Consider the following 17936-nt stretch of genomic DNA (forward strand, 5'->3'; position numbering starts at 1 on the left):
AACGATGACAGTTGTAGTTACGTAGGAGGCACTCTCGACTACGACCACGCAGTAATCTTGAACTTTGTTTGTGTGTAATGATGTTAAATTTTATGAGACACGAAGTCCTATAACTCCAGTGCCACCTTTCGAACGATAATATGCATAAACGGATTGTCCCACAAACTTGTACGGGTTAAGTTTATCGCGACGACGACTGATTTCGAAATTGTACCACTCGACCTCCCTAATGGACAATCTCGTCTCCTGCCGTGTCGTAAGCATCATGCGATTATCGTCAATCGCGCGAGCAGAGAGTATCAGAAATTAAGAAATTCAATAATATAGGGATGCTTTATTGAAACGTAAGCGGAGATGAGAGAAAACTTCTATTCTTCCGGCGAACGAACAACATTCTTTTCTACTCGAGATATACGCAAAAGAAATTATTTGAATACACAAGTGTAGGAAACGATAGGCTTTTTTTGCAATTCTCGCCGCTGGAGAAATCCGATTAATTCAACAAGCTTTTCAAAGGCGCACGCAACATCCTCGAGGCCATTCTAAACGATGCATCTCGCGTAAGAAACAGCGAGAGGAAAAGAGAGAGAAAGAGAGAGAGAGACCACTCTCCGCGGCCGTGCTACGGCATTTAAGTGCACTTCGCCGCTGGAAATAAAATGCATCGCGCTGTCTATCCTGAAAGTATTATATAAGCCACGGTAATAACGTACGTGTACATCTTTAGATTTGCATCCGCAGCGCGCATCGAATGCACTGACTTTTGTCGAGAGAGAAAGAAAGAAGGAATTGGTTTTAAAGAGATGCGCTCGAACACGCGCTACGCGCACACAGAAATGAATTTTTCTCTCCCCTACTTTTTCGATTCCGGCCTCGTTCTTTCCTCTCCTTTGCCCCTTTGTCGCATTCCTGCATTCGATCCGTCTCTCTCTTCTTTCATTCTATCTCCGTCGATCTTTGTTTCCCGCGTCGCTTCCATCTCTCTCTCTCCCTTCCTCGATCCCTCGGTTTTCCTCTCTTGGTTTCTCTAATGTGTGTCGGTGGGTCGATCGGTATCTAGGTCGCGGGTTTTGGCAGTATGGCCCACACCCTCCTCCCGGCCTCCTTTCTGCACCGCTGCCACCCTCTCACTAAAACGCGACAACCCGCCGTGTATCCACCGCAGTTCTACGCAAAATTCAATTCTCGCGGGATATACGTGTTTTTTTTTATACGTAACGAGATAATTTTTTTAGAAATACATTATCTTCAAAGTTAATAATTTACTCTACAAAGATCTCATTATCGCGCCGCCTTTGATGATACGAATTTTCGACAAATTTAAACAAAGCGCGGCATCGTTTTCCGAAACTTCATTTAGAAGATAATGATTTTAAAAGTTAGATAATGATATACGCTTCACACTGTGGCGAGATTACGACGGAATATTAAATATCATATTTCCAACGCGATCGATCGATCGCTGCGGCGTGATCGATCTAATGGCCATTATGCCAGCCGTGTAAATACAGCGTAACGCGTTGTTGACCTAAACAAAATTTTCCGACCGTATTACCGTCGCATTAGCTTCCCACTCTATTAAATCCCGCGCTTTCGTCAAGGGTTCATTACGATAACAGGATTAGCACGGTCCTCAATGCTCGTATGAATTAAGGACTCAGTCTCTCGAGCAGTATAAAGATTTAATGATATTAAAATTTTTTTTTTGAAGAATATTAGAAATTGTTCTTTTTAACGTTCATGTTTCTAAATTTTGCATATTTAATTTTTTTTTTTTTTTGTTTAATACGAGCGCATAGCGTGTTCAAAAACGTATGACATGTTGCTCCTTGTGTAATTGATTGAAATAAAAAAATTCGTTTTAGTTTTATTTTCTATAATATTTACGGGATACTAAACCTAATTTCATTAAACGAAAAGTGGAAAATAACGAAGTAATGATATTTAAAAATTAAATACAATATTTCAATTTTTCTGAAATTTTTTCATTTCTTAAAAAATCAGAAAAAAATATTAAATATTAATTTTGTAAATCTTAATTAAGTTCAGTATCTCTAAAATATCCTTTGGAATAAAATTAGACCGAGTTTTTTTGTTTTTATTACGCCAGAAACAGTATGTCATATCGTCGTTTTTTAATGTGCGGGCAAAGACTCATATTAAGCAAAAAAGAAAAAATTAAATATTCAAGATTTAAAAATACTGACATACTGTTTAAACATTAATAAAAACATATATAAAAGGCACAAAGAGAATATCTAATATTCTTCAAAATATTATCAATTTTTGATCATATTAGAGTAGCTGAGCCTTTAAAACGTTTGTTATGACGGCTCAGTTAACTTTCTCATAGATAAAGCAAAAGATTTTTATTACTCCAACAAAATCTCGGAATATTCTAAAATAGCGAACGAGAACGGCGACGAAAACGAACGGTGATGTTTTAATCAACCTCTAGTAATCGATGTTTACAAAGACGTGCGACATTCTTGACGCGTCGACGAATTATATATAATAGAATATTATATATTATTAGCATAAAGGAAAGACGCGTCATCGACCTACACAAGGTATATACACAGTAATCTCTCCGCGTTATGTAAACATTGTCCTTGACGCGACTATTTGTATACAATAGAATATTATAGTACGTTATCAACTGCGTGATCGCGAACCGATCAGTCTGACAGAGGACGGCGGAGAGGAACGACGACGCGTCATTGACCTCTACAAAGTACGTAAGTACACAGTAATTTCTCCGCGCATGTTATCTGAACATTCCATTAGTGTCGTGGCGTTCATTACGTTGACACCGTCGTGACGTCGGTCGCGTTGATAGTATAACGAAAGTTGTGCTTGTGCAAGGTTAACGCCGATCGCTGTCGGCACGAGATCTTTAGTAAGTTTCGGAAAAGCTCGATAAATATCGCGCGATGAATTTCTGACCGAGTTGCCCTCGCGAATCTCTCGGACGACCATCCATGGCGAAATTGATAATTCGACCCTATTGCGACCCGGCGTTTAATCCTATTAGAACTCAACCACTCGACCATAATACCCTTCGAGGTCACGTAAACGGTAGCGATCGACTTCCTCGCCCTCGAATCTCATCGATCGCTGCCGACGGGATTGCGCGAGAAGGTATATCGCATCTCGAAAACTCGGATTATCTTTGGAATATGTTTGTGCAATGTTGCTTCGTGATTCTTGATCGTGACCATTTTTCACGTCACCTGGCATCCGTGAAGCTATTCGAAACAGCATCGTATTCACGTACGGTAAACTCGACGAATATTATGTATATAGTAATATATTTTACTTTGTGATAAAAACGTGTGAAAATATTTTGTCCGCTAAAAATTTATACTTTGTAAAAAATTCATGTAGAGCGCACTTGACTAATTTTTCGAAGCTCGTACAAAGTACTTGCTCCCTGAAAAAAATTGGAATTCTCAGAGAATTGTATTGTAACTTAGAAAAAATTTAAAAAAATTCTGTATTTAATAATTTTGCTCTTATATTATTTTTATAGGCCGTATATTAGGCAGAGAGGTTGTCAGTTATATTTGTTTCAAATATATTATAAATATATATCGTGTCTCTCTTTATTGCTTTTTTTTAATAAAAAGAAATTTTCTATTTTCACGTCGTGTACGAATAAAAAAATGTTTGCTTTATAAAAACTATTCAATTCTTTTCAAATACTATATTTTCAGATTAAACATTTGAAATTTATACAAGTGGCTCTTTATTTTCTCTTTGTATGAATAAAAAACATTGGAAGACGCACATGATAAAAAATTAAAAAAGTTGCATTTCTAAATTTATAATTTTACGTAGAGTTTTTGACAAAAATATCTCTGAAATATTTTCCAGGCTTTTTTTTTTTACAAGATTTAACTCTCGTATTGTATCTACATTTTCTATCGCGAAAGCGAACGATGGTACATCGGGGGCGTGCGCAAAGGAAATAGGCTAATACGGATCTACGTGCGCGCATAGGAATCAATTTGCAAATCTGTCGTTATGCCATTTCGAAAAATCGCTGACGTCGCGTCGAGAAAAGTGATCGCGATGTACACGTCAATCAGTCCGCGTACGAGAAACTCGAGAGAAGTTAAACGTAGACAGACAGACAGAACGCTTTCGCAACAAACGCGATGACGAAAGTCGACAGCAGCAATTTTGTCCACCATTTTGACGCACGTCTTGACAGAGTTGGTGTCGTAAATGACGCGCTCTCTTCGTAGCTAGATATTTATGAATCACGATCATTTGGAATAAAGTGAGATATTTACGAGCGATAACACTGGTATATAATGCATTTAACATGTTATATATTTCAAATTTCACATCTCGAACTTAAGATTTGTCCTATAAAGTATTAGGATATAAACATAGGGCGTTTGGAGGAATATCCTTTTACAAGATGTCTACTCCCTGGGAAAATATGAAGAACGTGGAATTTTCAGAGAATTTTATTGAGACTCGCGGAGCTTTGTAAACAAATTCTTTTTTTATAATTTTACTTGTATACTATAAGCAGCAGATAATCCGCCAATTTTTATTTTTAGTAATGAATGAAAAACATTAGAAAATACGTACAATAACAAAAAATTGCAGTAAAAAATTTTTTAAATATTTTCTTCATCTGGAATTTTGAACAAAAATACCTGGAAAATCAGGCAGTTGTTTTTACAAGATTTGAGTAGACACCTTGTATTAGAACATTTCTAACGTCTCGCGTATACCCGCGTATAGCCTTGTCTCTACGAATAGATGAGATGATTCAGACACCTTTAAAGTATCTCGTTCAACGGAGCAAAATAACAATGCATCGCGATTAGCAGTGCGGATTCGACGCGCGTGCAACGTGCGTCTGCGACGCACGTGGTGCCCAAGCGACAGTCTATGAATAAACATGCTGCGAATCTGCATTATTCGGTACCGATCACCTGAATTTCGGGCGCGAAATACCAGTACGGTCGATAAACCCGCGTGAGACTTAATTTTGTCATTTATTTGCCGTCGACGAAATATATATTGCATTGTTCTTGTGACAATACAACATCTGCGTGCTAAGACTTAATACGTTTCTGTGGAATTTTAATCGGCAGTTGCACTTTTGAAGCTTAACTCGCCAAGATTGAGTTTAATTTTCAATCGCTCGTAATACTTAAAATATAAAACTTAAATCTTGTTGACATCTGTAATAAGAGAAAAAAATCATTAGCTTAATGTCTGTGTGTATTTAAAGAAGATGCACGATATTTGAAGCGATCTGTATACGCTATGTACAAATAATTTCTCATTAGCTCACAACAAAGTCTTTGATGTCCGAGGCCTTTGTTCGTTAAAGTGCTAAGTATTCTTGCCGCTCAACAATAAAGACTTTGATCTCCTCTGCTGCAAAATTCGCGGAACACCGCGCGTCTTAAAAAACTTGGACTTATTACCGGTGCTATTCGTTTCTAGTAGACCGAATGCTAATGGCAAAATAAAGTTTAAACATAATATATATAACACTCCAATTTTTCTCCGACATTTCTCGCTTGGGTTTCCTGCTCTTGTTGATTATTATTCGCATTTTTTTAATCATTTATTTTCAAATTATATTTTTAATATAATTATTTTTTTTTATTACGATCGTCGTTTTCTGTCAGGACGGGTAGCAAAGATTACGATATACTTTAGAGAAAATAGTTCGCTAATCGTTTCTAAAATTCTCTCTCTCGGATAACATTCCTCAGATGATCGATCGTACACTTAATCGCTTCTCTAATTGAACTTTTAACGCGCAATTATCTCGTCTTTCTTTGCGATGATAATTATCTCGACGTATCGATGCTCCTTTTAATGATTCCTGCGATAATCGACATATTGGATACGAAGACAAGTTTGAGAGATTGGTGTTTGACGACTAATATTTCTCAGGAAAATTCGGCGCATCCTTCCTTCTTAACTTAGTGCAAATTCGCGATTGCTTGTAAAAGCGGATGGGAGAACGCGGATATATCGATAATTTATTCTTTCGGCTGCAGTAGCAATTTTTCCAACGTGTCAGCGACACTTTTACCGCGCATATTTTATACGTCCTCTCTCGTCGATGTCATCCTAGTCGTTCTTAAACGCGCTCTACGTCTTCCCATCAAACACGACGAGGTAATGACAATAATGTATGTCGCATATGTGCCCCGAGAATCAATATATAGGATGGATAAATAATCCCCATCTCCTCTTCTTTCGATCGTGAACACGGCTGACTCGAGATACTTTTGTTGCACTTATGCAAAGTATACAATCAATATATAAAACTCGAAACAAGAAATTTTTTGTCGCGTAAAAAAAAAGCTTCGCGTAACGTATAGAAGGGCGTTTTAATTATTCATTATTATTTGAGAGATGAAGCGCAGGGAAAGAGCACGCTGAGGATGTTTTTTTCTCTCGGCGCGGGTGAAGAGATTTAAATGAGATAGTTTTAATTTTTGGATGCATGTCATTCTCTCGCTGCGGGAGATGAACGGGAGGGAGACAGTAGCGGTCGATATCTGGCAGCAACGTTGCTGCCGTCCGGCGAGAGGTCCACGCTTATCTATTATGTTCTTGCTACGGCCATTGCGAACAATAACCGTAGAGGAGATATACCGAGAGGAGATTCGAATTTGTCGTCAAGCACGCCGCATTGTCGTAGTAGCGCGTAATCTCGGCATACTTTATTAACTGGAGCAACGTCATTTGTTCGACAGAGGGAAACGGAACTATCTCTCTCTTTCTTACTCCGAAATTTTAATTTAATTATTATTACTTATATTATTATGATATTAATTATCTTAGTATATCAAATCTTATATATGAATTATTTATTTATATTTTATTTATATTATAATATATATTATATATTATAATATATATTATATTATATTTATATTATAATTTATTTATATTATAATTATTATTATATAATAATTATATGAATATATTATTAGATATAATGTATTGTAATATATGATTAATATAAATAATATATTTATATAATTATAATAATAATATAAATATTTACATTTATATTATAACACACGTACGTAAGATGAATTATTTTGATAATTATAAAACTTTTCGGAAATAATTGCTGATAACGTTGTTCATCATCATATCGTGACTATTGTTGCGACTGAACTGCAATTGTGCGTCTCAGTTAAATTCTCTTTTAATATTTATCTCTCACTTACGACGAGCGTGCGGCCAACCCACTAACCGACTTTAAAGTTGATAGCGACGAGTGCTTCTTCAGCAGCTCTCGTAACTAAAAACTTTTGCTCGCGTCAGGATGAATACAACAACGCGAATATCAAGGCGCATATCTGCGTGCGCGAAGAGAAAAACGAATTATCTTCTAAACGAGAATGTTTGAATTTAAAAGCCGCAAAGCGAAATGGACAGAGAAAAATATCTCTAAATTCAATTATTTTTAATCTAAAAACCGGATAAATATGTATATATAAATCGCGCATTATCACTCGTAATGATACAAGCATAAAACTCTTATCTTCACGATTTATTTCCCCTCGCATTCGTAAAACAAGCCCGATTACTTACGTAATATCTGTGATTCAGTGACATCTCTTTACGTTTCTTCGCCAGCTATTTTCTTTCCCCCTCGTTTAGGAACTCGCGCACGACGTCTCGGAGATGCTCGCAAAGTCAATGCTCGCGATTTCCATGTTCTCTTCGCTTCGTTCGAAGCTAGCCAGTCGATACTTTCGTGATATCTTCAAAGTATTCTCTTCGCGGGAAGATATGAAGACGTTTTGTCCACGCGGGTGATGCGGAAGAGGGGCAAGAGGAGAATAATTCGCGCGCGCAGTCGTTAATTGGCTGTCTCTTTTCTGCATGGATGAGAGCGTTATCCTTTTCGTTTCCACGGGCGATATCAGTCTCATATATTTATTGTCGGGGTTCCGCACTTATCTCTTAGTGTCGTCATTATTGTCGCTTTTGCTCGCGCGCGTGCACGATTGTTTTCTACGCGTCTGGGTTGTACGTTCTCCGACTATCTCTTCTTCCTATTCTCGGCTCACGTGCACCACCTACGTCGCGTAGATTTTATTTTACGAAAGACCGTTTTTGCGAAAAGGATATGTGTCGGAGGATATTACGTCTTGGACGTATCTCGAAGACGGCATGGATTCTCGGCGCGAAGAGAGGGCACGCGCGTCTCTTCTTTTATTCTATAAAAAAATACACGGATTTAGCTTAGTTTATTTATTTTTCGATGATTTGTTTGAATGAAATGAAATGAATCTGCGCGATTCACTCACTGAAAGATATTACGAGCGATAAAAATTTTTAAATCCTCGGAGGAAGGGGAGAAAAATATTACATTGCGAGAAAAAATGTCTCTTTCGCAAATAAATTAGATTATCCGGATGGAGAGAGAAAAAAATACTCGCAAGTGTGTCAAACGTGAAGTTTTCGGTAAAAATATGAAAGTCGAGCTTTGAGTTGCGATTTTTCATAATCATATGTGCGCGTTGTATTAAATTTTATACAGACTGTTCGTTCTCAATTATCAATTTGTCATATTGCTTAAATCTTTTTTTTTTTTTAAATAAGAGATAAAATAAAAAAATACATAAAATTCTTTTCTAATACTTTAGGATTTCCGATCGTGTCGCTCTTTGTTGATGCGCTTTCGTAGAATCGCGATTTGACATTTTTAACATTTCACTCGCTTGTCCACATATCTTATCGTATCAGACCTGCCTAATAGTGCACAACTATAAATAGTACGCGTTCAAAACGTCACCGTTATGGACCGGAGCTTTTAGCTCCGCCTGTAAAAACGTTGCAGTCCATTAGCGGTGCCGACGATGCAACGTCACTTCGCGCGATGCAAAAATCCAACGCTCCTCCGCGCGCGCGAACAGTCGAGGAATGCATCGTCCGGCTGTTATTATCCATGCTGTCCGTTAACGGAACGGAAATAAAATCGGACGCGGTAAAGAGTGCGCGTTCAAAGATGTTAACAAAAAAAATGTGACACTCGCGACGTGTGCAAAGTTTGACACGATCTCTCGAAATATTTCGCGATCTCTCGAAATATTTTATCAATGAAAAAAATTATTTTCGTTGTGTGTGCAAAAGAATATCATCGTCACGCGCGCTCTCCATCTTATTATCAATTTTTTTTGCAAAATACACATCGACGTTAATGCAAGCGGGAGCTGAGAGGATATTCATTTTTCAAGAGGAATATTTTTCGCTAACGATGAAATGTCATTCAAAGGGATCGGCAGCGTTACAGATAACGCAATTCGTCGACTATTGTTTCTCTCGTTCTGAGATTCCGAAGTGCGGCTATCCTGCCAATATCGCGCACCGGACGACGTGATATCGGGTCACCAAATTCAGCCCTGTCCCCGGCAGCAGTCGGCCGATAACTTACGCGACGCATCGGCGCGGCACGGCTATTAATATACGCGGATTGAATTTACCCGTAATTACGGTCGGATTAACCGGCGATTTGATTCACGACTATTCCCGATCGTCCGTTGAAAATATTGGACGGAGATCGTTTCGAGAGAGATTCGTCTCTCGCTCCGTCTCTCTCGATCTTATTAAGGCGACGCGATGCACGTAGACCTTCGGGTCACGGATATAGACGTTGATCGATCGTCAAAGAATCGATTCCGTCTCGTCGAATTTGTCTCGTCACGAATGCGGAATTTAATCCTTTCAGATTTGATGACTTCGAACTTTCACGCGCTCCTCTTGAAAAAAATCTTCGATCGTCTCTCCCGTCGCAATAATTGCGAATAATAATCTTGCTCGTTAATCAATATTACATGATTACGTGTGCCGTAACGATCAGCTGTTGCGAGCAACAACATGACATATTGGTCATGCATTGTTTATTCTCTCGCTGAATCGGTCACATTTTCAAACCGAGTGTACATTGTTCCGCGCAAATAAACGGAGATCGGTCAATTTTATCGCGAACTATTTATTTCCGATCTACCATGGGGGGGGGGAGAAGAGGAGGGATAATCGGTGCGGCGTGTCTATCTAACGCGACTAGCGTCCGATCGATCGATCGGACATCAGTTACGCCGAACACGTGACACTGACAGAAACGTTGTATTTTTCGCAACGCTCGCGGCGAAATCTCGTCGGTCGTTAATTGAAAAAACGTACATGACATGTTTCACTCTCTTCCTCCATCTCGCTCTTTCTCTCTCCAAATATATGATGCACCGGCCTTTTTTTTTAATCCGCGCATAGTCATGTACGAATTGTACTATTTCTAATACAGCTCGCGCGTACATTATTATTAAAAAAAAAAATAATATATAAATTGCTGTTTTATTACAAAAAATAATTATATTTAACTCTTTATATATTTATAAATTATTAGAAATTTTTATCGTGTTGTATATAAATGTAATTATCGTTCAACTCTGTTTAATTGTATATATTTATTCCGTCTTGTGACGATAAATATCGCGGTCGCGCCGCGGCAATTAGAAGAAAGAAAAATGAAAGACGCGTAAGGAGGAGAAAAAAAAGGGAGCGAATGAACGAGAGACAGACGAGAGTAATATGTCCCGGCTCGTTTGTGGGATTTGTGACGCTGCCGAGTGGATATAAAAAAGGGAACTCGAAGAGAGGAGAGACAGGAATCCCTTACACTCTTCTTTATGCTCGATGGCAGGTTTCTCTACACAAAGTGCTTCTCTCTCGCTCGCGCGAGAATAAATTATGAGACGCGGCTCGCTTTCTCTTTCTCTCTCTCTCTCTCTCTCTCTCTCTCTCTCTCTCTCTCTCTTTTTCTTTCTGGCTAAGCTGGTTGAAAAGTTTTTGATCTCTGTGTACCGCTACGAGGAAAAGAGGATCTTTCGCGATCGCGACCTTTTCACTCGCGTCGCGCAAAAGATACGAATCGCAATCGCGAACGCCGATGGAAGGAACCCGTCCTTCTACCTCCACGCAAATGAAAGCAGGCGTCACGCTTTTCCGCGCGACTTGGTAATCGATCAGAATTAAATGACAACCTGGACGCGGATATAAATTGTCGTAATCAGTCGCGACGCGCTACCAGTCGTCTGATATTATTAAAAAATTCATGAAAAGAGTTCGGCGGCTGCTAAAATAAAATACGCAAACTGTGAAAGTGCGAGAAAATCTTGATGCTCGCTGATCTGAGAATCCGACACGATCGTTTTGCTTCTAAATTAATCGCTTATTTATTATAATGCACGGAGAGTACGTGTATATTTCACGGATGACCGCACGCGCGATACTGTTGCGCTCATATTCGCATTTCGTAACGGCATTTCGAGATACGTCGCCTCGATTGTATTTGACGTCGTCAATGTAATAGTTATGAATGATATTCGTTAGCGTGTTTGTTTAATATCGGGAAACGTTATTGCTCGACGTCGCGTTCAATTACACTCAATCGGAAATCCATTGCGGCACGCGAATTTTTTTCGCGACGAGAGCAAAGATCGATGGCCGCGTGTATCGTTAAATCACGTCGAATCCGTATCGATATGAATGGTCTTTAATTACGAGTTTATTGATGTCGATCATCACGCATTCATCGACGCATCGTCGCGATCGCAAACGGAATTAAAAGCGAAATTTTTCTTTCGTTCTTGCTCATTGATTTTTCTCTTATATTCAAAAAAAAATTTTGCAATATAAAAATATTATTATCAAATATCTTTATTATCTCAAATTAAAAATGCCACTATTTTTTTCATTTGTGATTAATATTTATATTTACTTAGCTCTAATCAACGGTTATCAGTAGATCTCGGTTATTACAAATCACTGTTATGAGAATCTTTCTGAGAAATTAGCTTGTCATTTCAATTGAAATTTTCTGTCGTTTCTCTCTCTCTCTCTCATCGATGCGCGCGAGAGAAATCAAAATGACGACTTCCGGTACGGAAACTTGAACTTTTTTCATATGCTCGGCGAGGAAAGTGGAAAGTACTTTGGCGGAGGTATACGCCCCGCTATACAAACGAAATCTACAGCATCGTGAATCGGAAATTTATCGCTCGCGCATATACACACACGTACACATACGAGACCTTCGTTTACTCTTCATCCATCCATGCCATACTCCACGATTTACGAACGCGTCGCACGTCCGCGTGTTCGAATTATCTCTCTCGCGTGTGGTCTAAGACGTGCCTTCAAATTTTAATAACAAATTTTCTTTAAAAGAAAAACTACCAAGAGCGACCACATAATTTTTTCACGTAAAAGCCGGGGTGCGTGTATGCTTAAAAATTTAATCGCGTATTGAATTATAATTTTATGAAATTGTGACTTATTTGATATATACATATACACACACATATATATATATATATATATATATATTTATACAATTGCATCTTATTCTCTATTCAATTAATATAAATATAAATGAAAAGTTTCGCTCGTCTTATCGGAGAGAAAAATTCGTCTCTCTCAAAAATATTTCTTTTTACCAAACTTTGAATTCTTGATTAATATTGATGGACAAATGAATGAAAAATATAATATATACGTTTATTAATTCGACTGTGTTTACTGCCTGATCATTATGATTTATCTAGCTGGAACTAATAAGATTGCGATCTTCGAAGAGAGAAAAATCACATAACACACTTTCCGGTAATTGCGTCAGAGATAACAAAAACATATGTGTATTAAAACGCCCACACGCAATCACGCGCATGTGTGTATCTACCCTGTAAATGTCTCCATTGTAAATGGATCCTGTCTTGCGCGCGAATTACCGTAACTCATCGCGCGCGCGAACGTGTCAGAGGCCGGATTAAGCAACGCATTAAATCAGTTGTCTCGCTGCAGCGAGGATTAATTTAAATTATCGCGCGTGGGAATTAGAACGCATTGAGGAGGCCAGTACACTCCCCTAACGTTACAAGTGTACGAAAAATAATTACAATCGTCCGAACGCAATATCTCGCCGGTCATCGATACGTGCGACGAACCCCATAAAGTCGATGCGAAATTCCATCTCATAAAAATCGATATCATATATATATATATACGCTTTAATCGATATTAGATTCGATCATTCAATTTTATCATGGCTGACATTATAATTGTTTTTCTTTTAATTTATCTCGAATTATAATATACGCGTCATTCTCTAAAAATTGGAATTTTAGTTTTATGGATTATTACGTAAATTTAATGGTGGAATTTTATTAAGGTTGAAATAATATTCTAATTCGAGAAAATTCAACATTCTATGGCAGAAAGTTATTTCTGCGCTTATATTCGAGATTGTAATATAAAGTTATTTCAAAGTTATAAGACATATAGATGTATTCGCAAAATAAATGACGAATAATGTAATAACTTAACGATCATCGAGCACGTTTTATCGTCAGCCGATGCTCGAGGAGCGGAAAATCAGCGGTCGCTATTGATAACAGAGAGATAGAGAGAGAAATTTAAATAGAGAGAAAGAAAGGCTGCTGTTCTCTCTGCAGATTAAATTGTTGGATCGATCGCGGAACGTAAAATGAAAGGGTCTATAGGGGAAGAAAGCTAGAGAGATAAAGAAAGAGAGAGAACACGAGGAGCTTCTCTCCACGGCCCTCGTAACGCTCCAAGTTTGTACGGACCAATAACCTTCCAGAACGCTATTAAATTGTATGATAAACCCCGAGCATCGCCGGCGGCTTACGCGGCCGGGATATAAAACGGCGGGGAAAAGATCGCGCCGGTGCACAATAAGTAAACTCCTTGCGCCAGTGAATTTTTGCTGACGCGACGCGTCGTGTCCATGATGCAGCTGTTACCGGACCGACGTGCGACACTGCATGTGCAACATGCTCTTCCTTTCCAAGTGACATAAAGCTCCTCGATCGCGCTGGTCATTTTAAATGATTCTCTCTGCTTTTTCTATCGAAAATAAGTCGCGCCGATCTTTGTTAATTTTCTCGCAATTAAAAAAATAATGCGGATAATTTTTTAATATGCTACTTTTTATATAATTAATTTTATGTAAATAATAATCCATTTTATTTATATACTTGTCAATAGAATTATATTACAGCGGTTAATATAAGTTGTTTAATAATATTCTGTTCTATTGGCGTTTTAATTTCTTTTAGTGAATCTTTCTTTTTCTTTTTCAATTTAGTAGAGTAAATAATATTCTTCGGAGAAATTCTAAGAGAAATCGCAACGTGTGTACGCGCGAAATCGATTTCATCGGCGCGGCGAATCAGCGCGTTGCCTTCGACTCGCATCTTAAACCCCGGCACACACACACACACACACACACACACACACACACACACACGCGCGCACACACACACACACACACACACACACACACACACACACACACTATATCTGATATCGTCGCGTGCATCGGGCAAAGAGCCATTAATCATATCCCGATATCGTTTAGTCACGGTGTTTTCTCGAGATCGACGCGAGATCCGCGATCAAGTAAAAACCGCGATACGCCGCAGATTCCATGCCGCGAACGCTATTCGCGAATGGAACGTCACCTACGCCGTGATAATAATTCCTATATCCCGTTTCGCCGTCGAGATCATCGTGTGTCTAGCCGGCTCTGGGTGCGAGCCGAGAAGATTACGCGGACGAGTCGCGGGTGCAGCAGCTGCATCGACTGGTCAATGCGTCCGCGGTGGTCGGTGGTGATTAATCACCTTGCTCCGCTTTCGACGAGGGGGAGATGCGCTTCCTCCCCCTGGTTATCCCGCATCGCGCGACGCTGTTGAAGGAGGAGAGAAAGAAAGAAAAAAAAAAGAAACAAGGATCCCGGCGATTCCTTTCGTCGCGCGGCAACCGGTCTACAACGATCTTTCTCGGGGGAATTCTCGCGAGAACGCCCGCCGACGACGACGAGGATCCTGGCCTCGGTGCAGGACGACGCCTTCTTCCCTTGCCGTACGTTCACCCCGTCGTCGTTTCTTCTCTACCTTCGCGGAGCGGCGGTTAGGTCCTCTAGGTAAAAAGGGGCCGCGTCTCTTCCTTCGCTTCTATACCCTCGACGAGGCGGATCGGCGGATTATGCAAAGCCGTCTTACTCGTCGCTCGTCGACGACATCCTTCGCTCGCCCATCTCCATCCATTATCGGCCGGGGATCAAATGTCGTCGTCGCACTCCTCTCGGACGATTCCTCCGCGGAGAGACGAGTTTGTTAGCCTCGCCGGTTCGCGAGGCTCAGAATCAAGTTCGTTCCTTCGTCCGTGTAACGTGCGATTATGTTCGCGTGTAAAGCCGTCCGTAGCGACGCGAGTGCACTCAGCAACGGTCGTATTATGACATAATGGACCGTTTTTTCTCCTCCCTTCCCCGGTTCGTGCGCACAGGAAGTTTCAGCGGCGCGAGGTAAATATTTTATCGAAAGATCGCGCGCACAAAACACATACAAACAATATTTTTTTTCTTTTAATTTTGATATCGTAAAAGAAAAAGATATTTATTAATTCTGGAATAGACGCGAGAGAAGATTTAAAGATCCGATTTGAGAGGACATACATCGACGATGAATTTAAATCCGATCCTTTAAGACGCTCGCCGAGAAGAGGAAATTTTCTTTTCAAGATGCACTATGTATACTCGAGATATATATCAGCGTATATATTAGCTTATAACACTTTAGACACACGCGTTATAGTGTCACGTAAGTAATTCTTATTCGTGATTATCTCTCTCGAGGGACGCGAGGCTTTTAAAAGATAATGCTACAAATGACGGTTCTTACTTTTAACTATGCTTTTAATGTTGTGCGCGTTCTGTGACAGAATTTGTCACATAGCTTTCTACTTTTATGTAACTTTTACGACACTTTTTATTTCTCAATTATTTTCGTTCCTACGAGAGGGAAGGAGAACACAATCAATCGTTAAGCGTTCGCTTAATGGTTAATCGTTCAGCTGTTAGCCATTTAATCCCGATTTCTCCGGATTGAAATTTCACGTACAATTGTCTCCGCAATTTTATTTACTTCTCGTATTCTCCGCGAAATGTAAATAGCCGATTAATCGGTATTCCCGGGGGTGTCGTGTAATCTAAGAAATTTCCTCGAAGCGTTAATTGTCGCGCGTGCCGAGAATAATTTCGCGTTTTCTCGAGACACTCTTCTTCCTTTCGTAGGATTTTAATCGAGCGCGAAATTACTTCTCCTCCTGACTCATGGATCCTAGAACACGGGCGCGTCTCGCTCGAGATACTACGCTATCAAGCGACGAGCGTTAAAATCGAATGCGAATCGGCGGAGTGCAACTCGCGCCGCATTAACTTTGGCAATTATCATCTGTGCAGCGACGATCAATCATTCGTTGCCGCATCCGGAGACGTTTTCATTTCCTTCTCTTTCCCCCGCGCGTTACTCGCACAATTTCGCGACGTTACATCTCCTCCCCCCCCTCCCCTTCGCGTCTTGGCAATGACGGGAGAATCACGTTGAGAATCACCAGGAGTGTAAAGCCAATACTCGCTGCGCAGGTACTTCGCAGCGAAAAATTTACACTAGCGAGAGGGTGAACGCACAAGTAATTTATTGGGTCAATTTTATTAAGCGTCGAAATTTTTTTATCAGCTGATCACGCGATTCGGCGGCGCATCGAACGCGATGTGATTTTAAGATACCTCCGCAGCATCCATATTGCCGCGGAGATATCACCTGCGGGAGTATCACCTACGTTGCACTCGCGTTGTCGCATCCAGGCGTTCCACGCGCCCGATCTTCCGCGGACGAAGGGGAGCGTCAATCACCCCGCGCGCGCGAAAAGAATCATTCGCAGCGACGCGGCGATACGCGGTAAGAGAAGAAGGTGGAGGAAGAGGATGAGGTGGAGAATGAGGAGGGGGAGGAGGAGGAGGAGGCGAAGGTGGCAAACGAGGGTCGCGACGAAAGCGACGGATGCGCGACCCAGAGTCCACCCTCTCGCGCTTCCTCGACCTGCTGCCGCTGGCGTGCCACCCAACCGGCCACGACCGGGACATGCATACCCGGCGATGAATCGCGGCCAACTGAGAGAGGGAGAGAACACAGCCCCCTAGACACTACCCCCGTCGGTTGGCTGTGGAATCGCGCACGAAAGCCCCCTGCGCGTCAACCCCGGCAACCCCCGTCTTCGTCGCGCACTCGGATCCGCATGTTTTGTACGTGTGGGGTCGAGAAGGAGGGAAAGGGCGGGTGTAGGAAGGGAGAAAGAGGGAGAGAGGGGAATAAGGGGGAGGATTGAAGAGGAGAAACGAGGAGAGACGCGATGCGGAGGACGGGTCAGAAGAGGGATCGGTTAGACTATCTCGGGGCTACAATGACCGCGAGTTGGAGTTACTGGGTTAGGTCTGGGTTAGTTTGGATGGATTGGGATTCTTAGAACGGAGACGAAAAGGGGTAGGTCGGGTGAGTGGTAGTTGAGAGAGGGGTGGCATTTGTCGGCTTGTCCGGAAAGTTCCGTCGTATTTTTCAATCGACGTAATGCGCCGCTTTTTTTAAGTGGCCAGCTATTCGTTTGTTCCGTATTCTCTTCGGGATAAATTTCAACGATGATTTTCCATTTTTATTTTATTTTTTTTTTTTTTTTTAGAAAATGATTTAGTAAATGCTATAATTTACGTGACGTCATAAGGTTAAATAAAAATCCGAAATATATATTAGATATTTGTCAAAAGTCATCAAAAATGAAATATTTAAAAAAAGAAGGGAGAAGAAAACATTATTTTTTTCTGAATGATATTTATTTCTTTCGCGAGAGAGAGGAGGAAAATTCGACAAAAATTATCTTGTATTGTCAACAAAGAATGGGCGATTATTTTTTTTTATTTATATTTAATTGTAAAGTTATTACTTTTGCAGTTTGATTTGAGTATAGAGATAATTGTAAATGTCCGATTAGCAGCGATTACATTCTTT

General features: G+C 40.2%; 2 protein-coding genes across 5 annotated transcripts in view; one reads left to right on the top strand and one right to left on the bottom strand.

The window, feature by feature from the left end:
* Positions 1 to 14954, bottom strand: part of LOC126851344 (facilitated trehalose transporter Tret1-2 homolog) — a 62214-nt gene extending 47260 nt beyond the window's left edge. Inside the window, exons 1-2 of one of the 2 annotated variants that reach the window (XM_050595215.1) lie at positions 14557 to 14954; positions 7597 to 8087 (exon numbers count right to left, since the gene is read on the bottom strand). In XM_050595215.1, coding sequence (XP_050451172.1) covers positions 7597 to 7620 — 24 coding nt within the window. In that variant the 5' untranslated portion in view covers positions 7621 to 8087; positions 14557 to 14954. Of the gene's footprint in view, positions 1 to 7596; positions 8229 to 9267; positions 10009 to 14556 lie in introns of those variants that run through there. The other variant, XM_050595214.1, reaches the window with a different exon arrangement.
* Positions 1 to 17936, top strand: part of LOC126851350 (mediator of RNA polymerase II transcription subunit 20) — a 77905-nt gene that overhangs the window by 48997 nt on the left and 10972 nt on the right. The window lies entirely within an intron of this gene.

This window comes from Cataglyphis hispanica, chromosome 8 (genome assembly GCF_021464435.1).
Source record: "Cataglyphis hispanica isolate Lineage 1 chromosome 8, ULB_Chis1_1.0, whole genome shotgun sequence".
Lineage (NCBI taxonomy): Eukaryota > Metazoa > Arthropoda > Insecta > Hymenoptera > Formicidae > Cataglyphis > Cataglyphis hispanica.